Here is a 19545-nt window from a genome sequence, read left to right as displayed (position 1 = left end):
GATGAGGGGCTCGAAGGGCCCTTGCTTCGTGCAAGTCTTACGCCGTTAGCATGACTGGCAAAGGGGCTTTGGAGAGGGGCACCGAGTGGTGACTGAGGTACTCTTGCATTGCTAGGTGTTTGCTTCTGCATCCACTCGCTGCAGAAGCAAACGAATAGGACTTTTTTTTTAGGGTGGGGGGGGTCCCTAAGAAATACTGTTTAAGAATTTGCCCAAAATTTCCTTTAAAAAAAAAAGTGTATCTGAAACCTCAGTAGAAGAGTTCTCTTTCTATATAGTAAAAGGCTAATATGCAAATTGACCAAATGGCAGACGGACCGGTCGCTATGACACACACTGACCACCAGGGGGCAGACACTCAACGCAGGGAGAGCGCCGCTCAGCCAGAAGCTGGGCGCACGGCTGGCGAGCGCAGCTGTGATGGCGGGAGCCTCTCCTGCCTCTGTGGCAGCACTAAGGATGTCCAGCTGCTGGCTTTCCGTCGATATGCCCCGAGGGCTGCCAGACTGCGAGATGGCGCAGGCCGGGCCAGTCTATTGGAGATAGATAGTGTAGCAAGTGAGAGCTGCCCGCTAAGTCCCACGTTCCAGAGATGATAACCCTCAATGATGTGCTATGTATCTCCTGAGGTTACTTCATTGTTGGTTTTTTAAACAAAATTAGGCATAGCCTGTCTGTATTCATCAGTGGCCCTTTCTCCCCTTCACGCCCCCTCCCCTCCATACTCAGCATCCTGGTCATGTTCGCAGAGCTGCCGCAGCTCTCCCTCCTGCCATGGCCCCCAGCTCTGCTGCTAGTTAGGTTCTCCCTGAGGTTTCGGATTGTAAGCAGCGCTGCACTGAGTGTCCTTGTCCACAGCACATTGTTTTATATTGTGATGTTTACGCTATACTCACTCAGAAAGTATTACATTTTTATGGTTTGGTTTGGGCTTCTTTAAATGTGCTTTTCTCCTTCCCTTCCCCCTTTGAAAGTAGAGTAATTGGGAAAGACTGAAGATAACACCCCAACTGTTAACAAGTAGTAGCAGTGAGGGTGACTGTGGGGAGGATGATGGATTGCATTAACTTTCTGCGCGTCCCTGTGTTACAGCCATCTTATTACCTCCATAATTAAAAAAGGAAGCTGTGATTGTTAAATGCAAAAATACTGCTATGGAAAATACAGAAACGGAGGGAGAACACCAGTAACATGAGGTCACTCTAACCCATTTCCTTTGGATTTCTCCCTTTCGGTATATATTACTTTTCAGTAGTTATCAAGCTACTTTTAAAGCTTTACATTTCACCTGCACTAGAATTATTGTGATCTCTTTCCTGGGAAGGAGGTTGTGGCGGTCTTGGTTTGGAATTAACGTGACAGAGCCAAAGGGCAAGGTCTGAGACCTTGAGAGTGACTTAGGCCCCGTTCCCCCCTTGGTTGTATGGGATGCGCGTTGGGCCTGCAGGCCTGGGGCCCGCTCTCTGTGCACCACACAGCCGCGCTGCAAGGATTACAAACTGGAACCGTGTTTCTAACTGGCTTTTGTAATGTTCTTTTTTTTTTCCTGATTTCAGGGCCAGGGGCAACCAAGATAGAAACCGCTGTGACTTCTACTCCATCTTCTGTCGGGCAGTTCAGCAAGCCGTTCTCATTTTCTTCATCAGGGTCAGTAATAAGCTTACGTTTTGTGGGAAGTCACTTACCAGATAGCTTCCCCAAATCTCATGGTCAGTAAGATGCTTATCAAATGTGCATGAGCCCAGACTTCTTATCACTGCAGTAATACATCTGATATTAGCTTCATGTCCTGATAGGAATCTATTTCCCCTTTTCGATTCAAGTATATACATGTGTTATTACAGGATGAGCCTCATTTTCTTTGGGTAATGGGTCTGTGCCAACTTCCATGGTTGGCCTAGTCTATCATGCTGAGCTGTTTTCATTCTGGCACCGTTTGGGGACTAGACCGACGCTGGGATTGGCTTTACTGATCTGAGAGGTCAACGCACTAAACTTCTGAGAGGCGGCAAGGACATCAGCTTGGGGAAGGTGCTCACACTGAGCTCTGAAAACTGCCAAGCATCCTCTCCCCGCGGAGGTGGGATAGACTGTGCGGCAGAGGTGAAACCTGCCGTTCTTATTTTCTCTTCATGGCGAATCATGTTTTACACTCCCCAATGGTAGTGGGGAGCAGATTTTAAAAAGTAGGTGGTGCCAGGAGCTAGTGCATCTTTTAAACGCTAATTATTCACCTTTACCTCGTGAACTGATAATCTTCTTCCCATTTCTAAAATAAGCTGAAAAGGTTGGGTCATTGGGTCAGTGGCTTATCTCTTTATATAAAATTTCTTCACCAAGGTTGAGACAGAGAAAAAGGGTTTTTCTTAAATGTGATACAATGTTTAACACAACATTTTAGATGGTCTTTTTCCACTAGACAAAAGCCATGATGGGTAAGAAAAACCTAAATTCTTACATTGTTTACTACATTTGATATGCTTGGCCCCTTATATTTTAATATTTTTTAATAAATTTTTATTGCTTTCAGAGAGGGGGAGAGAGAGAGAGAAACATCACTGATGAGAGAGAATCATTGATCGGCAGGCTCCTGCACACCCCACACTGGGAATTGAGCCTGCAACCCAGGCATGTGCGCTGACCTGGAATCCAACTGTGACTTCCTGGTTCATGGGTCAGTGCTCAACCACTGAGCCACACTGGCCGGGAGGTCCCTTATATTTTAAAACTAGACTGATTTAAATTTGCTACTTGAGCTTTTATCCCATGGAATAGTCTATTCTGGCTCCCTCTTGGACTGGCTTTTCCTTGGCGGTGGTGTCCTTACTCCCAGTGCAGAGAAGAAGTACAGAAAGAGAGAGGACATGAAAGGCGTCAGAAAAGTTTCTGAACCAAGTGTTCCCCACCCAGGTCCAACGGTTGTGTCAGAACCGCAGAAACAGTGGCTTCCATGTCAGGCTCCCCATGGTGTCCCCTTGTAACGCGGCACGGTCCTGACCCGCTCTGTGATGTTGGGGTGGGTTATGAGAGGTTCTCCCTAGCCGGCCTGTCCTGTCTCCTTCACCAGGCGGCCCACGCTCTCGTCGCCATTCCCCATGCACATCCCTATGTGTTTCCACTCCTCCCTTGTCTTCCTTGAGCTAGGTCCCCTCCCGAACCTCTGCCCGGGAAGCCCAGCCATCCCTCCGGGCTTCCCATGCTGCCCCCTCTGCCTCCCCCGCAGATGGCCTCTCCCAGCTTAGGTCTTGGGGCGGCTTACTGCTCCGCAGAAATGTGCTCTTCCTCTGTTGTGTATCTGAGATTGTAAGTTCCTGGAGAGAGATCGTGTGAGTGCATTACAAGATGTAAGACTGACTGTGGGGGCGGGGGGGCCTTGGGGCGGTTCCTTGTTAACCTCTCTTCTCCCACTCCCCAGGACTGGCTTTAGTTTTGGGATGATCACGCCGACACCGTCGTCCACTTTCGCTGCCGCACCAGGTACCGTCTCTGCTGCACAGCATGACCTTTGTGTGCCCCGAGCACGGGCCGGGGTTCTGACCCATGTGCTGACCTTTTGCTCGGAGTCCTGCCTAGAGCATTTGCAGTGAGCGTGGCGGTGTTCTCCACTAGAGCCGGCTGGTCCCTAGCTGGCCCTGCCAGGGATGCCCCCGAGGGAAGCACAGGGAAAAGTAAGGGGAGACGCCCGTTTATTTCTCTTTTGGGAGAATGTGTTAATTTCTTGTATTCTAGATGTGGTGTGTTTGTTGTGACTTAATGGTCATGGAAAGAATAGTTGTGCTTTTCACCCCAGTGAGATGGCTCAGACCGAGGGATCCGTTCTGGCCTCCCCACTCAAGGAGGCCGCTGTGGGAACCAGCCGTCCCTGACTGCATCGAGGGGGAGAGAGAGACTGGCTTAGAAATAGTCAGCCGAGATGCGCCGGGTCAGATTCTGCTAAATCCGACTCATCTCCTAATTTCTTTGTCTTACTAGGGGCAGCACCCCCTGCTAAAGAGTCCAGCCAGCCGGACACATTCCCATTCGGTGGGGGAGGCAAACCTTTATCTGAGGCCACCCCCGAAAGCTCGTCTCCCTCCACAGTGACAGCAGCGCCCACCACCACCGGAGCCGCCGGTGCTCCCGCAGGAGAGCCGGCTCCACCGGGCAGCCGGCCTGCGGCCCCCCCTGGAATTGCTCTCTCCACCCCTCCCAGCAAGTTGGAAGCTGCGCCGTCTAAGGCGGGGGAGCTCCTCTTTCCAAGCTCTCTGGCTGGCGAGACTCTGGGGAGTTTCTCAGGACTGCGGGTCGGCCCAGCAGAGGACTCCACAAAGCCAGCCAGTAAGGCTCCCTCCACCAGCCTGAGTGGCGCACAACCAGCCAAGACTCCCCTCGTCTCCTCGGCGTTTAACTTCAGTGGCCCTCCCGCGCTGGGGAAGCCCGCGGAGCCTCCCTTGACCTCCTCTGTGACCGTCGCCACGGTGGCGCCAGCAGCCAGCACCAGCACCAGCAGTGCCTCCCCTGGTGTCTTTGGCAGCCTGCCCCTCCCCAGCGCAGGGGCCTCGGGGGTCCTCGGTTTTGGCGGGATCTCTCTGAGTGGCAGCAAGACTGGTTTTTCATTTGGGAGTCAGCCCACGGGTGGTACAGCGCCCCCATCTGCCCCACCTCCGGCCACCACTGCCACTCCCCTTCCCACATCGTTCTCCACCTTGTCGTTCGGTGGCCTCCTCAGTTCAGCGTCTGCTCCCACCCTGCCTGTGCCCTCTGCGAAAAGCTCAGAGGAGGCGCCATCCCCATCTTTGTCCGAGAAGCTGGGCACCAGTGAGACCTCAGCGTCAGCAGCCTCGCTTCTGGGGCCACAGCAGTCAGCGCCGCTTCCCCAGGCTCCTCTGCAAACCCCCGACCCCGTGAAGAAGGAGCCCGCTTCTGCCCAGCCCACAGGCAGCAGCCCGGACGCCGCGGCACCGAGTTCCAGTCTCCCAGCACCTTCTGCAGAGGCCACGGCAGCCGCCACCGGGGTCCCTGACGTCAAGACGGAACCAGCTTCTCCTCCGTCCCTTTCCGCGCCTGGGCAGCCGGCTGTCACCGCAGCTCCAACCCCGAGTGCAGGCCCTGTGCCCGCGGAAGCACCAAGTGCCCCCCCCACCGCCGGTGCTGCTTCCAGCCCCGCTCCAAGCCCCGCTGCGGACTCGGTGGCGTTTGGCACTGTCACCTCTGGTTCCTCTGTCTTCACTCAGCCACCTGCTGCCAGTTCCAGCTCCGCTTTCAGCCAGCTCCCCGGCAGCACGGCCTCCACCCCCTCGGCCACCCCCGTGTTTGGGCAGGCGGCAGCCAGCACCGCCCCGAGCCTGTTTGGGCAGCAGACGGGCAGCACAGCCAGCACGGCCACCGCCACGCCGCCAGCCAGCAGCTCGGGGTTCGGCAGCCCAGCTTTTGGCACGTCGGCCACAGGGGTCTTCGGGCAGACGGCCTTCGGGCAGGCCCCGGCCTTCGGGCAGTCGACAAGCAGCCCCGCGAGCAGCTTCTCCTTCAGCCAGCCTGGCTTCAGCTCCGGGTCCGCCTTTGGGCAGTCCGGGTCCGCCCCTTCCACGTCCACCAGCGGGAACGTCTTCGGTGCCTCTTCGAGCGCCAGCAGCTCCATCTCCTTCTCGTTCGGCCAGTCTTCTGCCAACACCGGCGCAGGGGTGTTCGGCCAGAGCAGCCCGCCTGCGTTTGGGCAGAGCCCGGGCTTCGGACAAGGAAGCTCTGTGTTTGGTGGCACCTCGGCCACCACCACGACAGCATCATCCTCTGGGTTCAGCTTCTGTCAAGCGTCAGGTAAGAATTGCTGGAAGATTTTTATCTTACTCTCCTCTGCAGTGTTTGAAACCTTGGCAGCAAACCATACTACCTTTGTAATTAAATGAAATGAAAATGAAAACAGCTGAAGTCCAGAAGGGAGCGAGGGTGCTGGTGTTTGGGGAACACCTTTGGCCGAGTCACTGTCAGTCCAGTTCTGCTTCTCAGGAAGTTCTCCCCTCTCCCAGCCACCAGGGTGCCAAGTTCATGGTTAAAAAATAAAGCTTAAGGTCAGCAAGTAATGAGTGACTCAGAAATAGGAAATTTTTAAATCAGAAGGTACTTTGGAGGTCAGTATGCCCAAACTGTCAGGCCGTAAGCGGACGATCCCTGCGGTGAGTGCTCGCAGAACCGGCACTGCACCGCTCCTCCCGGGCCACGCCCTGCCAGCCCGCCTGCTTCCTCCACGCTGACTTCCCGCCAGAGGGCAGATACCGACATTTGAAAAGTTGGCTTTGTTCTATTTTCAATGTTGTAATTTAAAAAAAAAAAAAAAAACACAAATCTTAAAATATTTAAACGTAAAACATAATCCTCCCTATTGCTTATCTCATTTTAACAGCTCCTTTTACTTCTAAAAGTTAGTAATAGGCGGACCAATTTGAAAATCTTTTCCTAAGCCTCTCTCTGATAGTTATCTTATGAAAGGCATTTCTTCCTCGAGTAGGCTCTGGGGGAAACAAGGATTGTTGATTTCTTGGTAGGCAGGAACTGCTAACTCATTCCTTTGGTGATAATTTATTTGAAAATGGTTCATAGTTTTTTAGAAAGGAGATCTTTTCTTTCCTTTCTTCAACAAATGTCTGTTCATCTCCCACTGCATTTGGCTGCAAGGACACAGTGGGAAAGACAGTTTTAAAACCCACTTGATGGCCTGTGAAGAGGCCAGGTGCCCGATGGGAGTGATGGGAAATGTGATCATGTGATCTAGAGAACGGGCAGGGAAGAGGCCCTGTGAGTCTCGGAGGGAGTCGGTGTTACACCATCTCCAGTGCATCCTTTGTTCAGTCAACACTTGAGAGTCCCTCATACACACGTGCAATCAAACTACCTCATCACGATCACAAGCCTCTGAAGAAATCTTTCACACAGTAGCTATGGATCGGTCCCTGGGCAGTCCCTCCACCCCCGGCAGGAGTGGAGACTGCCTGAGCTCCCCGCCTCGACCAAGGACAGAATGAGAATGGAACTCCTGCTTTCTACTCCTGACAGGGCGCTTGTGATAACATGCAGCTCTGCCTGGTCTCCCCAGGCCCTGCTCAGCCCAGCCCCTCAGCCATGTTGTGCCACGCCAAAGAAAGATAAACTGCCCTGCATGAATCTGGTCTTTGAGGTTGGAGGAAACCGGGGAGTAGAAATGTTCATGACGTTCAGTCATTGGGAAGACTTGTTGGCAGTGAAGTCCAGGGAACAGCTGCTCTGAGTGTACCATCTTGGTGCCTACCCCCTGGGGTTCGGTAGGAGGCAGGATTCAGCCCTTGAGACTTTGGAATTTATTATACTATTATAAATACTACTAGTAGCCCTGTGCACGAATCCGTGCACCAGTAGCTCTCTGCGAGGCCTGGCTGCTCCGCCCGCTGCCCAGAGGCTCTCTGCGGCCCAGAGGCCCATCTGCACCCTGGCCTGGCCAGAGGCCCATCCGTGGCTGAGCACGGAACACTTGCCTTGTTGCTGGGGTGACAAGGCAAGCATTCTCTCCTGCCCCCTCTACACGCCCCACCCCCCCAGCAACTCTGTGCCCCCTGCCCAGAGGCCCTCCACGGCTGGTGTGGAACACTTGCCTCGTCGCCATGGTGACAAAGCAAGCATTCCGTCAGGCCGCTCACGCTGCCTGCTTTCAGCGGCTGCCCCCCCCCCCCCCGGGACTGGGGGACTCTGGTGGGGCTGAGAGGACTGGGCACCACCATCTTGTGGCTATGGGTGCTGCCATCTTTGTGACGGAGTGATGGTTAATTTGCATATTACCCTTTTATTATATAGGATTATAAAGTGTTAGCAATGCAAAAAGATTCTTATTTACAAACTAGAGGCCCGATGCACGAAGATTCGTGCAAGAATGGGCCTTCCTTCCCCTGGCTGCTGGCACTGCCTTCGCTCCAGCCGGAGCCGCCTTTTCGCTCCAGCCTGGAGCCGCCTTTCCGCCTTCCCGTGCTGTCCAGAGGCCCTGAGCAGCTGGGGTGGTGCGGAACGCCCCCAGTCGCTTGGCGCCTGTGTATGCAAATCAACCCGCCATCTTTGTTGGGTTAATTTGCATACTCACTCCTGATTGGCTGGTGGGCGTCACGAGTTATGGTCAATTTGCAGCTTACTCTTTTATTAGTGTAGATCATTTTCTTCATTTCCTAGATAGGAAGCCACATTTTCTTCATGGGCTGATTTATTGTTGGTTATCTTAGCATACCAAAAAGCCATTCTAAAAAAACAAAACTCCACTTTGTTGTTGTAAGACTTCCAATTTGGACTTTTGTTCTTTTTATTTTATAGGTTTTGGGTCCAATAATGCTGGTTCTTTGTTTGGTCAAGCAGCCAATACTAGTGGGACAGTGTTTGGCCAGGTAAGTATGTATGTTCGCCTCTTTCACGTCAGCTCCACCCACCCCATCCTCCTTCCTGCAGGTACTGTAGTCAGTTTGTGTTGCCCACCTAACCCAGGAAGCAGGCTGTGTGCTCCTCAAGCCCCGCCTTCTTAGCTCACTTAGGGACACGGAAGTCTCAGCCTCTGATTCGAGAGAATCACTATAATTTTCATCCTGCTTTGAAAGCACACCGCCTGATTTCTATCCATCTTCCGCCTGTTCTGTTAGGCCAGGGGTTGGCAAACGAGGGCCACGGACTAAACCCACTCCTTGGCCTTGATTTTTGTTTTTTTGTGTGTATTTTTTAAGGTCATTGACCTAAGAACAGTTGTTACCTTTCCAAATGGTTACTTAAACAAAAAGAAGAAAAATATGCTTCTTTTGGTGACCTAAGCTATTTCAGTGTGTCCAGCTAGTGGTTATCTGTGCTGGGCGTGGTGGTAGGGCTTTATACAATTGACTCCTGTAATCATTAGTGCTTCTGAAGGCACATGCTGTTACTGTCCCCACGTGACAGGTGAGGACACTGGGGACCCAGCGAGGCTACTGCTTTAGACCACTGTACCCGCATCAGGAGGCCTTCGGAGGAAAGGCACTCGGACTTATTGGCAATGACTGACTTTCTGAAGGGGGTTGTGTTGTCCATATTCATCAAGCGGTGGGCACATTCTTTGTTTCTGTACATCTTCAGTGAGAGATTTTTTGTATCGTCTTCTTCCTTTGAAGTCGGAGTCCTTGCTCTAGTCAGGGATCCTTGGCAGAGAGAAGTGAAACCTCTCAGCTCCGGTGTCTGGTGATGGCAGTTCGAGCATTCCAATCACGCTCCCACGGAAAACAGCTAAACTGCTAGGTGAAACGTAAACACCACAGTTTTTAAAGCACTGAGAAGCTGACAGGGTGTTTTGCCACGTTAAAAGAAAAAGGGAACCTCTGGGAGTGAGTGGAACACAGAACCCAGTTTTGCCCTGAGAGCACTTACTACTATAATTTGAATTTCCTACTTTAATAACTGGGAAGGGCAAAGGAGCAGAACTCACTAACCAGGCTCTGCACAAAGGGAGAGATCCTCCCCACAATGAGCTGGGACTCAGATTCACCGGCCTCAGCATGCGGGTGGCCTGGCGTGGTCCTGGGAGGTGGTGTCTGCAGGTGCATGGCAGACACTGAAGAAAAATAACTTTACTCTCGGCCTCAAATCATTAAATTTATTAAAGCACAGTTGGCATACAGTATTACATTCGTTTCAGGTACAGTTACAACGTAGTGATTCGGCGTTTGTCTATCTTACAATGTGCTCACCACACTGAGTCTAGAAACCATCTGTTACCACATAAACTTGTCATACTATTATTGGTTATATTCTCCTCATATCAAATAACTTCTAAGGACACTGATTTCCAGGCCTAAATTAGTCATAAAGGGAAACAAGTAATTATGATCAAGAATAAACGTCAGACATACATTTGCAAAGACTTCCTAGACTGTAAAACAGCTGTGTTTTACACGTTTAAAAGAAATGAAAGACAAACTTGAAAGTACCAATAAAGAATAGGAAATTGCAAGAAGTGTCATAGCAGCTTTGAAAAAGAACCAAATGGAACTTGTAGAAAAACATAACAAGTAAAATTTAATACCAGTAGATTAGACCCAGGTGAAGAGAACAGTCATATGCTAGACCAGGGGTCAGCAAACTTCTGTGAAGAGCCAGGTAGTAAACATTTAGACTTGGAGGGCATGATTTGTTTCCGTGAAGCTTCACTTACAAAAACACAGCAGATTGGATTTGGCCTGTGGACTATATATAGTTGGCTGACCCTTGAACTAGAAGGTAATTCAGATTAAGTTGTCTGGTCTGCTTCATGGAGAACAAAGAAAAATGGGAGATGCAAAAGAAAGTAAAAACCCTAAAAGAGGGACTCTAAAATACATTTAATCTGAAGGAAGAGAAAAAGAATGTGTGGTGATATTAGAAGAGAAAAAGACAGAAATTTCCAAAACCAATAGAAAACAGCCACAGATTCAGAAGTCAGACAAATGCCAAGCAGAATGTATAAAAGAAAATTGACTCAAAGATCTATCATAGTTAAGCTGCAGAATTACGGAAATAAAATGTTAAAAATACTCAGAGACAAAAAGGTTACTTTCAAAGGAGTTGGACTGACAGCTCACTTCTCGGCCATGACAAAGTTAGAGACAGTCTACATAGCAAAAAAATACCTTTATTGGCTGTAATGGAATCAAAGCATTTTTTTAGACAGATACTGAAAGAATCTATGCCTAGAAGGCTTCAAGGAAATTCTAAAGAAAGTTATTCAGGCAGAAGGAAAATTTGACCTCGTTAAAATGACAGCTTTCTTAATTTTAGCATAAAACAAGCCATGAACCAGGAAAATTGTAGCATGTAGGACCAAAAGAATAATTGTATTCAGAATATATAAACAATACAAATCAAAAAGAAAAGACAACTATACCTCCACCAACATGGCTAAAATGGACAGGCTGACAACACCCAGTGTTGGTGAAGCCGAGACAGCAGGAGCACCCACGTGTTGCTAATGTGGGCTCAATCCCCCTTTGAAAACCGCCGGGTACTATCCAGACCAGACACACAGAATCCCTGTTGGACCAGCAAATCCACTGCGAGGTGTGGAGCCAGCGGGAATGAGTGCCTTTGTTCAGAGCACGTGGTCAGGTGTTCATAGTGTGTTCATAAACGCCAAACATAGGAAACAGCCCCAGTGCTTCTTGCTGGAGAAGGAGTTGAGTCACTGTGGTGTGTTCATACTGGGGAGACTGGAGAGCAGTAAAGAAAAAGCGCTCCTGTACGAAACAAAGTGGGTGCATCCCGCAGGCATAGCTTTACGTGAAAGAGGCCAGACTCGAGAGCACATGCTGTTGGTACATGTACCCAGAGGCACTGACGGCAGGGACTCCGCGTTACTCGCAGTGGCCAAAAGGGAGAAACAACCCAAGTGTCCATCAGCAGGTGACTGGATAAACAGAATATGACCATACACATACAGTGGAATATTACTCAGCCTTCAAAAGGAATGAAGGTCTGATTCCTATTACATGTGGTAGACCTTGACTGCATGATGCTAGTTAAAATAAGCCCCTTCTAAAAGAACAAATGGTATAGGGTTTGACTCATATGACACATTTAGGATAGGTTAAATAACAAGTAATCGCTTAAGAATGACTACATACATGGAGAATTATTGTTAGGAGTATAGAATTTCTGTTTGAAATGATGAAAAAGTTCTAAAAATGGATAGTGGTGATGGTTGCACAACAGTGATTGTACTTAATGCCAGTGAATTGTGCTCTTAAAGTGGTAAGTTTTATAATATCTGTGTTTACCACAATAAAAAATAAAGCTAAAAAATTATTTTCAAAACAGAAAAAGAATAGTAAATTAATAGAGCCAAAAATTAGACTAGAGAGGACCGAAGGGCAGGGGAGGAGGGAGTGGGGCGTTATTACTTAATGCTTACCGAATTTTGGTGTGGTGATGAGAAAATGTTGGAAATAAGTCGTGGTGATGGTTCTACAGCATTGTGACTGTAATTAATGCCACTGCGTTGTATATTTTAACATGGTTAAAATGGCAAGTTTTATGTTATATTTTTTTTTTTGCCAAAACCATTGAATTATATACTTTAAATCAGTGAGTTTTGAGGTATATGAATTACATCCCAATAATTGTTTTGTTTTAAAGAAACAAATTGGGGTCTGAAAGAAATATGTGCAGGGACAACAGCAATTTGTGGAGTGTAAAATCTCCGTGGCCACCCTCCCCCGCTTTTGCTGAGAAAAAGGAAGGCAGGGCCGGACTGAAAAAGGACAGAACTGGCCACTTGGACTCCCCGTGCCTGGAGCTGTTGAGTCCAAATGCTGCAGCCCAGCTGCCTCGGGCCCAGGCTCAGTGCGGAAGGAGACCCGTGGCCTAAACCCCGAGCACAGATGGGCCACCCAGAGGCGGCACTTGGTCCCCATCCGCTCAGGCTTAGTGAAGTCCGAAGGATGGCCTCCTCACTTCAGGGCACAGATGAAAAAGAGGGCTCCCTCTCTCCAGAAAAAGCATGAGGTGTTCTTCAGCCACCGCACACTGTGTCTTTTATGTACAAGATCAGTATACCGTCCCCCCCCCCCCCCCCAAATAACTAACATATGAAGTAGCAAAAACAAAAAGGGAATCCTATTTTGGAAATAGCAGGAAACAAACTGTTGATGATCCAGACAATTGGAACTATCAGGCAAAGACTTTAACATAGCTATTGTACTCCAGGATTTACAAGAAAATAAAGGAATGTTTGATAGGAATCTCAGCAAACAAATAGGATAGACAGCAGTGGTCTGTATCTGAAGTTTACATCTAGCACCTGAAATATGTGATTAGGCAGGTTAACAGCAGAGCGAATACCGCAGAAGAACAGGGCCTTTGAAGACATGTCAACAGAAATTATCTAGCATGCAGCTCGGAGAGACGGGGGAAAAAGGACGTAGAGGCAACAGTATCAGCAGTCCAGCGTGTCTGTGATCAGAGTCCCAGAGAAGAGATGACAGATGGGATAGAAAAAAACATTTGAAGAAACTGTGGCCAATCTTTTCCAAGTTTGTTGAAAAACAGGAATCCACAAATCTAAGAACCTGTGAATCCCAAACAGAATAAAGACCAGAAAACCACACCTCGACCCATCATAGTTAAGCGTCTGAAAAACAATTGGTAAATTTTAAAGCAGCTAAAGAAAAAAGAGGACTTAAGGGATTGTGTGGCTTTAACGAGGTAGGAAATATGTGACCACCATAGCAACAGTCTTTGCTACCTCGGAGTAGGCCAGTGGCTCTCGAGCAGCACCGGCTCGTCCCCAGGGGAATTTCACAAGCACAGTGTCGGGGGTATGTTTGGTGCTCATGAGTGGGGGAGTCTCCGGGCACCTAGCGATGCTGCTCACCACCCACAGCCCTCCAGAACAAAGAATTACCCAGCCCAGATGTCAGCAGTGCCACGTGAGAAGCCATGAGGTAGACAAAGATTTCTTAGATCACAGAACACACTAACCGTAAAAGAAGAAAATGGAAAAACTGGACTTCATTAAAATTACAAACTAATGCTCATCCAAAGACTTGCCATAAAAAAGGAAAAGGCAGGTCATAGACGGGAAGAAAATATTTATGACACATATCAAACCAGAGGGCTTCCGTCTAGAATATACGGTGTGGTGCTAAAGTAGGTTTACATATGGAAAGTAATACACTGATTAATAAATAATAATACAAGAATAAACTTTCACGTACTCACAACTGTAAAACTACTTGTGCCCCACCCATGTGTAAAGAATTATAAGTCAAAAATAAAAAGACAGCTCGGTTTTAAAAATAAGCAAAATACTTGGACAGATACTTTACAAAAGAGGATATGTGAGTGGCCCATAAGCACATGAACACCAGCTCAGCATTGTTAGTCATCAGAGAAATGCAAATTAAAGCCACAGTGAGACACTCCCTCACACCCGCTAGAATTGTTGAAATTGAAGAACGAACTGTCGCTAGCTCTCCGAGTGCATTGCTGTGAGTGTGAAACCGTGTGGTCACTGGAGAGTCATCGGCAGGTCCTTAAGTGAAATACACACTGATTTTATGGTTTGGCCATCCGGTCCTAGGTATTTACCGAAAAGAGAAGAAAAGACATGTTCACAGAAAGGCTGGTATAAGAATGTCCCTGCAGCTTTGTTTACGATGATGATCAGGGCCACACCCGGAGACAGCCAGCTGTTCCTCCCCCGGAGGCAGTCAGCACGGCGTCCTCACAGTGGAGCGCTCAGCTGCCGAGCGGGAGGGACTGCGTGCAGCAGCCTGGGTGAACCTCAGGAGAACATGCTGATTCCAGCCAGGTCAGCTGGGCAAGAAAAGGAAGTCGCAGGCATCCCAATTGGAAAGGCAGCAGTAGAACTACCTGCAGATAATGCGCTGGGGAAAATCCTAAGGAATCCAGCGAAAAACTATCCGGACTAATAAATGGGCTCAGTGAGTTTGTAGGACACAAGATCAATATATAAAAATCAATTATTTTCCATATACTTGCATAGGATCTAAAAATTAAGAAAATTCCATTTCTGATAGCATCAAAAATTAAAATACTTAAAAATAAATTTAACAAAAGAAGTGCAAAACCTATTCTGAATATTACAAAACGTTGTTTAAAGGAAATCACGATGATCTAAGTAAATGGAAGGACATCCGGTGATCATGGATCAGAAGAGTTAATATTGTTACAGTGACATTGCTTAGCGAGTAGGTTTATAGAACCACAGCTGACCCAATTAACCATTCACCAAGAATTCCGTGTAAGACAGACCCAGGTGCCTGTTTCACAGAGGGAATCAGCCTTTATTTATTAACACTTTAATTTCAGGTTGTTCTAAAGACTAAGAAAAGAGTAAGACAGGGCAGCGAATCAGGAGAGATGATTTAGGAAATGGCTTCCTGGAGAATTCTCATGAATGTCTCTTACGTTTGTTTCTTCGAGTTAGGATCACGTCATGTTCACACATTGAGATTGGTTGATAGGACTCGTAAGTCTCTTTCCCTTGGATGTTTCCTCATAATTCAGTGGTTGAACGAAGCAGTGTGTGTCCTGGAGTCCCCTGGGGTCTGGTTGCTGCTGCTGCCCCACGCAGAGCCTCCAGCCTACCCTGCTCCTCTGCCCTCTGCTGCGGCCTGTGGAGTGGTGCTGGGTCTGGGGCCCGACGAGATTCAGGCTGGGTTCTTTTTCTTCTCTTTTCTTTTGGCAATATAAGGCTGGATCTTGAACACTAACTCCCTACTTCATCATATAAAGGAATTGTTCGTTTTCTAGACACGATAATGGTATTATGGTTATGGTTTATATTTTAGAGATTATGTAGGAAAATCAGTGGATGAAATGATACTGGGTTTTCTTCATACTGATAAAGGATGAGGGGAAGTAAAAGGAGGTATAGGGAACACTCAAGTGGCTCTGAGTTAATTGCTGAAGCCGGGTGATGGGTATATAGAGGGTTCATTATACTCTTCTGTCTGATTTTTGTATATGTTTGAGAGTTTCCATAATTTAAAGTTTTAAAAGCAATTATTTTTAGCAATTAAAACCAATTGGATTCTCTCTAACCCAATTACGAGGACGTAGTAACTGTCCATTCACTCAAAACGCCGAGGGAACGAATGAGCGGGAAGAGTCGTTTATTCTCCTTATTTCGCGAGGGGGCTGCACCACTCCACCCAGCATTGGAGGCCCGAAAGGTTCTGGGACAAGCAGCCCGGTTCTAAAAGCCCATGGCATTCTCCATCCTCAGCCCAGGGCGTCATCTCACACTGAGCTCTGCTACTGATGGTCCCGCAGACCTGGCACTGGTCCTTCTAGAACCAGTTTCCAGACAGAAACCAAGCGTGGTGCCTGACACAGCTGTGAGTCAGCGCACCCTAAGTTAGCAGCGTCCTCGCGGGCAGGATCTGCGCACTTGGACGGAATGCAGCTGTGGTCGCCATTTCAACAATGGAGCTAATTTAAGCCGTCTCCGCAGCCCTGGGAAAGTCATTATGAAATACAAGTGCTCGTACCGGGAGAAAAGGCGGCATAGGCACTGAGCAGCAGTTGCTGCTGAGTTCAGCCAAACACGAGAGGAATCGGAATAAGGTGCCCAGGATATCCTAAGAATGTTCCTACACCCGTTCACGTGGAGGAACTCTTGAGGGGTGGCGTTCCTGCCTCTGGCGTCGTGTCAGCAGAGACCGCAGGCAGCAGGGCAGAGACCTTTAAAGTTCCCACCAGCCCGCCGGCGTGGCTCAGTGGTTGACTGTCAACCTATGAACCAAGAGGTTACAGTTTGATTCCCGGTCAGGGCACAGGGCACAGGCCCGGGTTGTGGGCTCCATCCCCAGTGTGGGGCCTGCAGGAGGCAGCCGATCGGTGATTCTCTCTGATCATTGATGTTTTTGTCTCTCTCTCCCTCTTCCTTCCTCTCTCTGAAATCAACCAGTAAATATATGTGTGTAAGTTTCAGTTCCCACCCACCATCAGTCATGTTTTCTGGGGCCGCGAGTGGGGGCTGCTGAGCACTTCATGTGCAGGAAGGCCCTGTGCCAGAGCCCAGCTCCTCTGGGGGCGAGAGCATCCGCACCAGAGCTAATCAGCCCTCGGCTGCTTTTCCGCTCGTGCCAGCTGTGAGCGCCTCCTGTCCGCGGATGTGGCCTGCCGCTCAGTGACCTCTCACCCTCTGCTTCCTGCCCCTTTTCTTTTTCAGCAGTCACCGTCCTCCAGTGGCGGCGTGTTTGGGTCTGGCGGCGCTGGAAGAGGGGGAGGCTTCTTCAGCGGCCTTGGAGGGAAACCCAGCCAGGACGCAGCCAACAAAAACCCATTCAGCGCGGCCAGCGGGGGCTTCGGCTCCACAGCCACCCCAAGTAAGTGGAGAAAGTTCTCCAACCCTCCCCCCAAATGCCAGTGCCATCCTCATGGTTATCAACGCTTCGCGGACAAGTGTAGGACAGAAAGGTCTAGAAGGACCGTTTAACATACCTACCCCCATCGCTTCTCGGCCATTTGCCTAAGATCAAGTGTAAAATTTCTACCCCAAGGCAGTGTGATCTGTTGGATTTTGGTTTTTATTTTTAGTTTCTTAATGACATGTCCTGTATAATCACGGAAAGACATCAGAGCTGCAGGGAGAGGGTTGAAATGAATTAGATTGAAGTGACTTGGAATGGATGCGGGCCGACAGGCCTAAGTGCGAGCGGCCGAGCACGCTGGGTGTGCTGGGGCGGGCACGTCTGGGGCTTCATTTGTGTCACACTCTGAACTGACTCTAAGCCCAGCTGCTGTCCGAAGGGGCGCCCGACAGTGGAGCCTTCATTACTTCTTTGTCTTATTTCAAGTGAAGCGCATCTCTGCTGGCACTTCCTTCTCCAGCTCATTGTTAACGCACTTTATTGACCTGTCTCTTCATGGTTGGAAATGAAAGCAATTTATTGGCTTAAATCTTTAAATATATATCCTGCTGCTGATGGGGCTGAGAGGGGAGGTTGAGGCCCTGTCCTCTTAGTCTTAGCTTCGCCCATGCAATATGCTACACAGAAGGCTCCTCTGTGAACCGAGAGCGCATGCCCCACAGACAGAACAGATACTTCCTCAGTGCTGTCAGCTCCTGTAGCTAAAACAACTCCTGAGTCCCCTGGATTCCCAGGTCTGTTATTTTAAGGTCACTGTCCGACTGGGAGTATAAAAAGAGAGATCATGGTCAAGAGACACGTGCCTCTTCATCTGTACCATTATGTCACCGGAGGTTTGGTTCTGCAGCCTGCCAGGAAGAAGGTAGAATCCTAGAATGAAGGGCTTTTAGAAATCGAGTCTAGAAGTTTTCAAAAACTGATTCTGCAGATGAACTCGTACGCAGAATCCTGACTTGCAAGACAGATAAAACTAGCTGGGTCAGAAGCAGGGGTCAGAACCAGAGCCACCCCTGGGTGTCCCCCCACCCCCTTCCCCAGCTGTCGGCAGAGCTCAGGGCTCCCTGCACAGACTGAAAGCACGGTCCTTGCACAGCACTCTCCCTTTCCCCAATCAGAACAAGCTCAGTGGTTCAGTGATTTGTTTGGGGGTTTTGTTTCTTAAATATATTTCCATTGATTTCACAGAGGAAGGGAGAGGGAGACAGAAACATCAATGGTGGGAGAGAATCATTGATCGGCTGCCTCCTGCACACTCCCCACGGGGATCAAGCCCTCAGCCCGGGCATGTGCCCTGACCAGGAATTGAACCGTGACCTCCTGGTTCATAGGTCGACACTCAAGCACCGAGCCACACTTGCCAGGTTTATTTTGTCACAAAGCCAGAAGTGGCAGGTCTGGAATTCAGCTACATCTTACACGATGTGCCAGACAGCCTCTGGCACCGAGCAGGCGCTTGGTAACATGCTCGTTAGAAATGTGGGTTTACCCTCCAGGTAGGTTATCTCCTGCGAGATTGTGTTACTAGCCTATTTTGTTAAAACGTAGGCGGGGCATATCCTTGAAAAAATTCCTTTCCTTCTGGCTGATTCATCTCTCAAAGCCACAGCTCTTACCTGTCAAAGGATTGCCTTCTCCCCGGGGGCTGGGCCGGCTCAGGAGCGCCCGCTGTGCAACCTCTCCCCAGCTCCACGCTCAGCGGCTGCAGGAGTGTTTGTTTACAGCGCACGCCGAACAGTGGCTCCCCAGCCTGTTGTTCACTGGCACGCCGTGTTTCTAATTCTGTGATTCTGGTTTAAAATAAGCGCATCTATTCTTGGTACCAGACACCTGCTGGTCTCCATCTCCTGACCGTGGGCGGTTGTCCCCAGCAGTTGACTTGTGTGCCTCGGGGAAATTGAAGTGCCTCTGAAAGGGTACAGGAACGACTTAACGTTTTTTTTGTTTTTAAAAACTAAGTGTGGGACTCGATGGTGATAGAGACAGGAGCCTCTGTCGCCTACGGATAAGAGGCCCAGAACTAAGAAAGCGGCTGCAGATCGCCGGGCAGCCTCTCTCCTTGGGGACTGCAGCACTGGACACTCTGAGCACCACTCTTCCTGGGCTGTGGACGGCAGTCCGGCTCCTCCCTGCCTCACACAGCCCTTCCCTTCTCTCCGGCCTCTGCACAGTGGCTGTGTTCCCCATCGTCCTGGGGGTGACAGTAGTCTCCAAACTCGCCTGCTTCCAGTCTCCCCACTGGGGTCTGAAATCCTTACCAGAGAGAGTGGCTTAAGATTCTGCTTTTATTTGCCACTATCCCTGCTCAAACCCTGTGGCAGCATCCCGCCGCCGCCGCCGGCAAAACCCACCTCCTTAGGCTGAACTTCAGGGCTCCTTGAGCTGGCTCCAACGTGCTCTGCTTTTTTCTTAAAACAATTTTTAATTCTTTTTTTTTTTTTTTGAGAGAGAGAGACAGATTCGTTGTCCCACTTATTCATGCATTTATTGGTTGCTTCTTGTATGTGCCCTGACAGGGGATCAAACCCGTAACCTTGACGTATCAGGATGATGCTCTAATTAACTGAGCTATCCGGCCAGAGCCCCAACATACTTTTCTGACTTTGATTCAGCTCCCCCAACACATCCTCCCTGCTACTCCCTCCACACACCTGAACCTGCTCGTCCTTTA

General features: G+C 49.3%; 1 protein-coding gene across 4 annotated transcripts in view; it reads left to right on the top strand.

The window, feature by feature from the left end:
• The window catches only part of NUP214 (nucleoporin 214), an 89950-nt gene that overhangs the window by 52411 nt on the left and 17994 nt on the right, over nucleotides 1-19545 (top strand). For 3 of the 4 annotated variants that reach the window (XM_079790337.1, XM_079790335.1, XM_079790338.1), the window contains exons 27-31: nucleotides 1557-1647; nucleotides 3416-3477; nucleotides 3973-5793; nucleotides 8302-8372; nucleotides 16676-16832. In XM_079790337.1, coding sequence (XP_079646463.1) covers nucleotides 1557-1647; nucleotides 3416-3477; nucleotides 3973-5793; nucleotides 8302-8372; nucleotides 16676-16832 — 2202 coding nt within the window. The remainder of the gene's footprint in view (nucleotides 1-1556; nucleotides 1648-3415; nucleotides 3478-3972; nucleotides 5794-8301; nucleotides 8373-16675; nucleotides 16833-19545) is intronic. The other variant, XM_079790336.1, reaches the window with a different exon arrangement.

The sequence above is a fragment of the Cnephaeus nilssonii genome (genome assembly GCF_951640355.1).
Source record: "Cnephaeus nilssonii genome assembly, chromosome: 14".
Lineage (NCBI taxonomy): Eukaryota > Metazoa > Chordata > Mammalia > Chiroptera > Vespertilionidae > Cnephaeus > Cnephaeus nilssonii.
The sequence above is the reverse complement of the archived record's forward strand: the minus strand, read 5'-3'. Positions and strand labels throughout refer to the sequence as shown.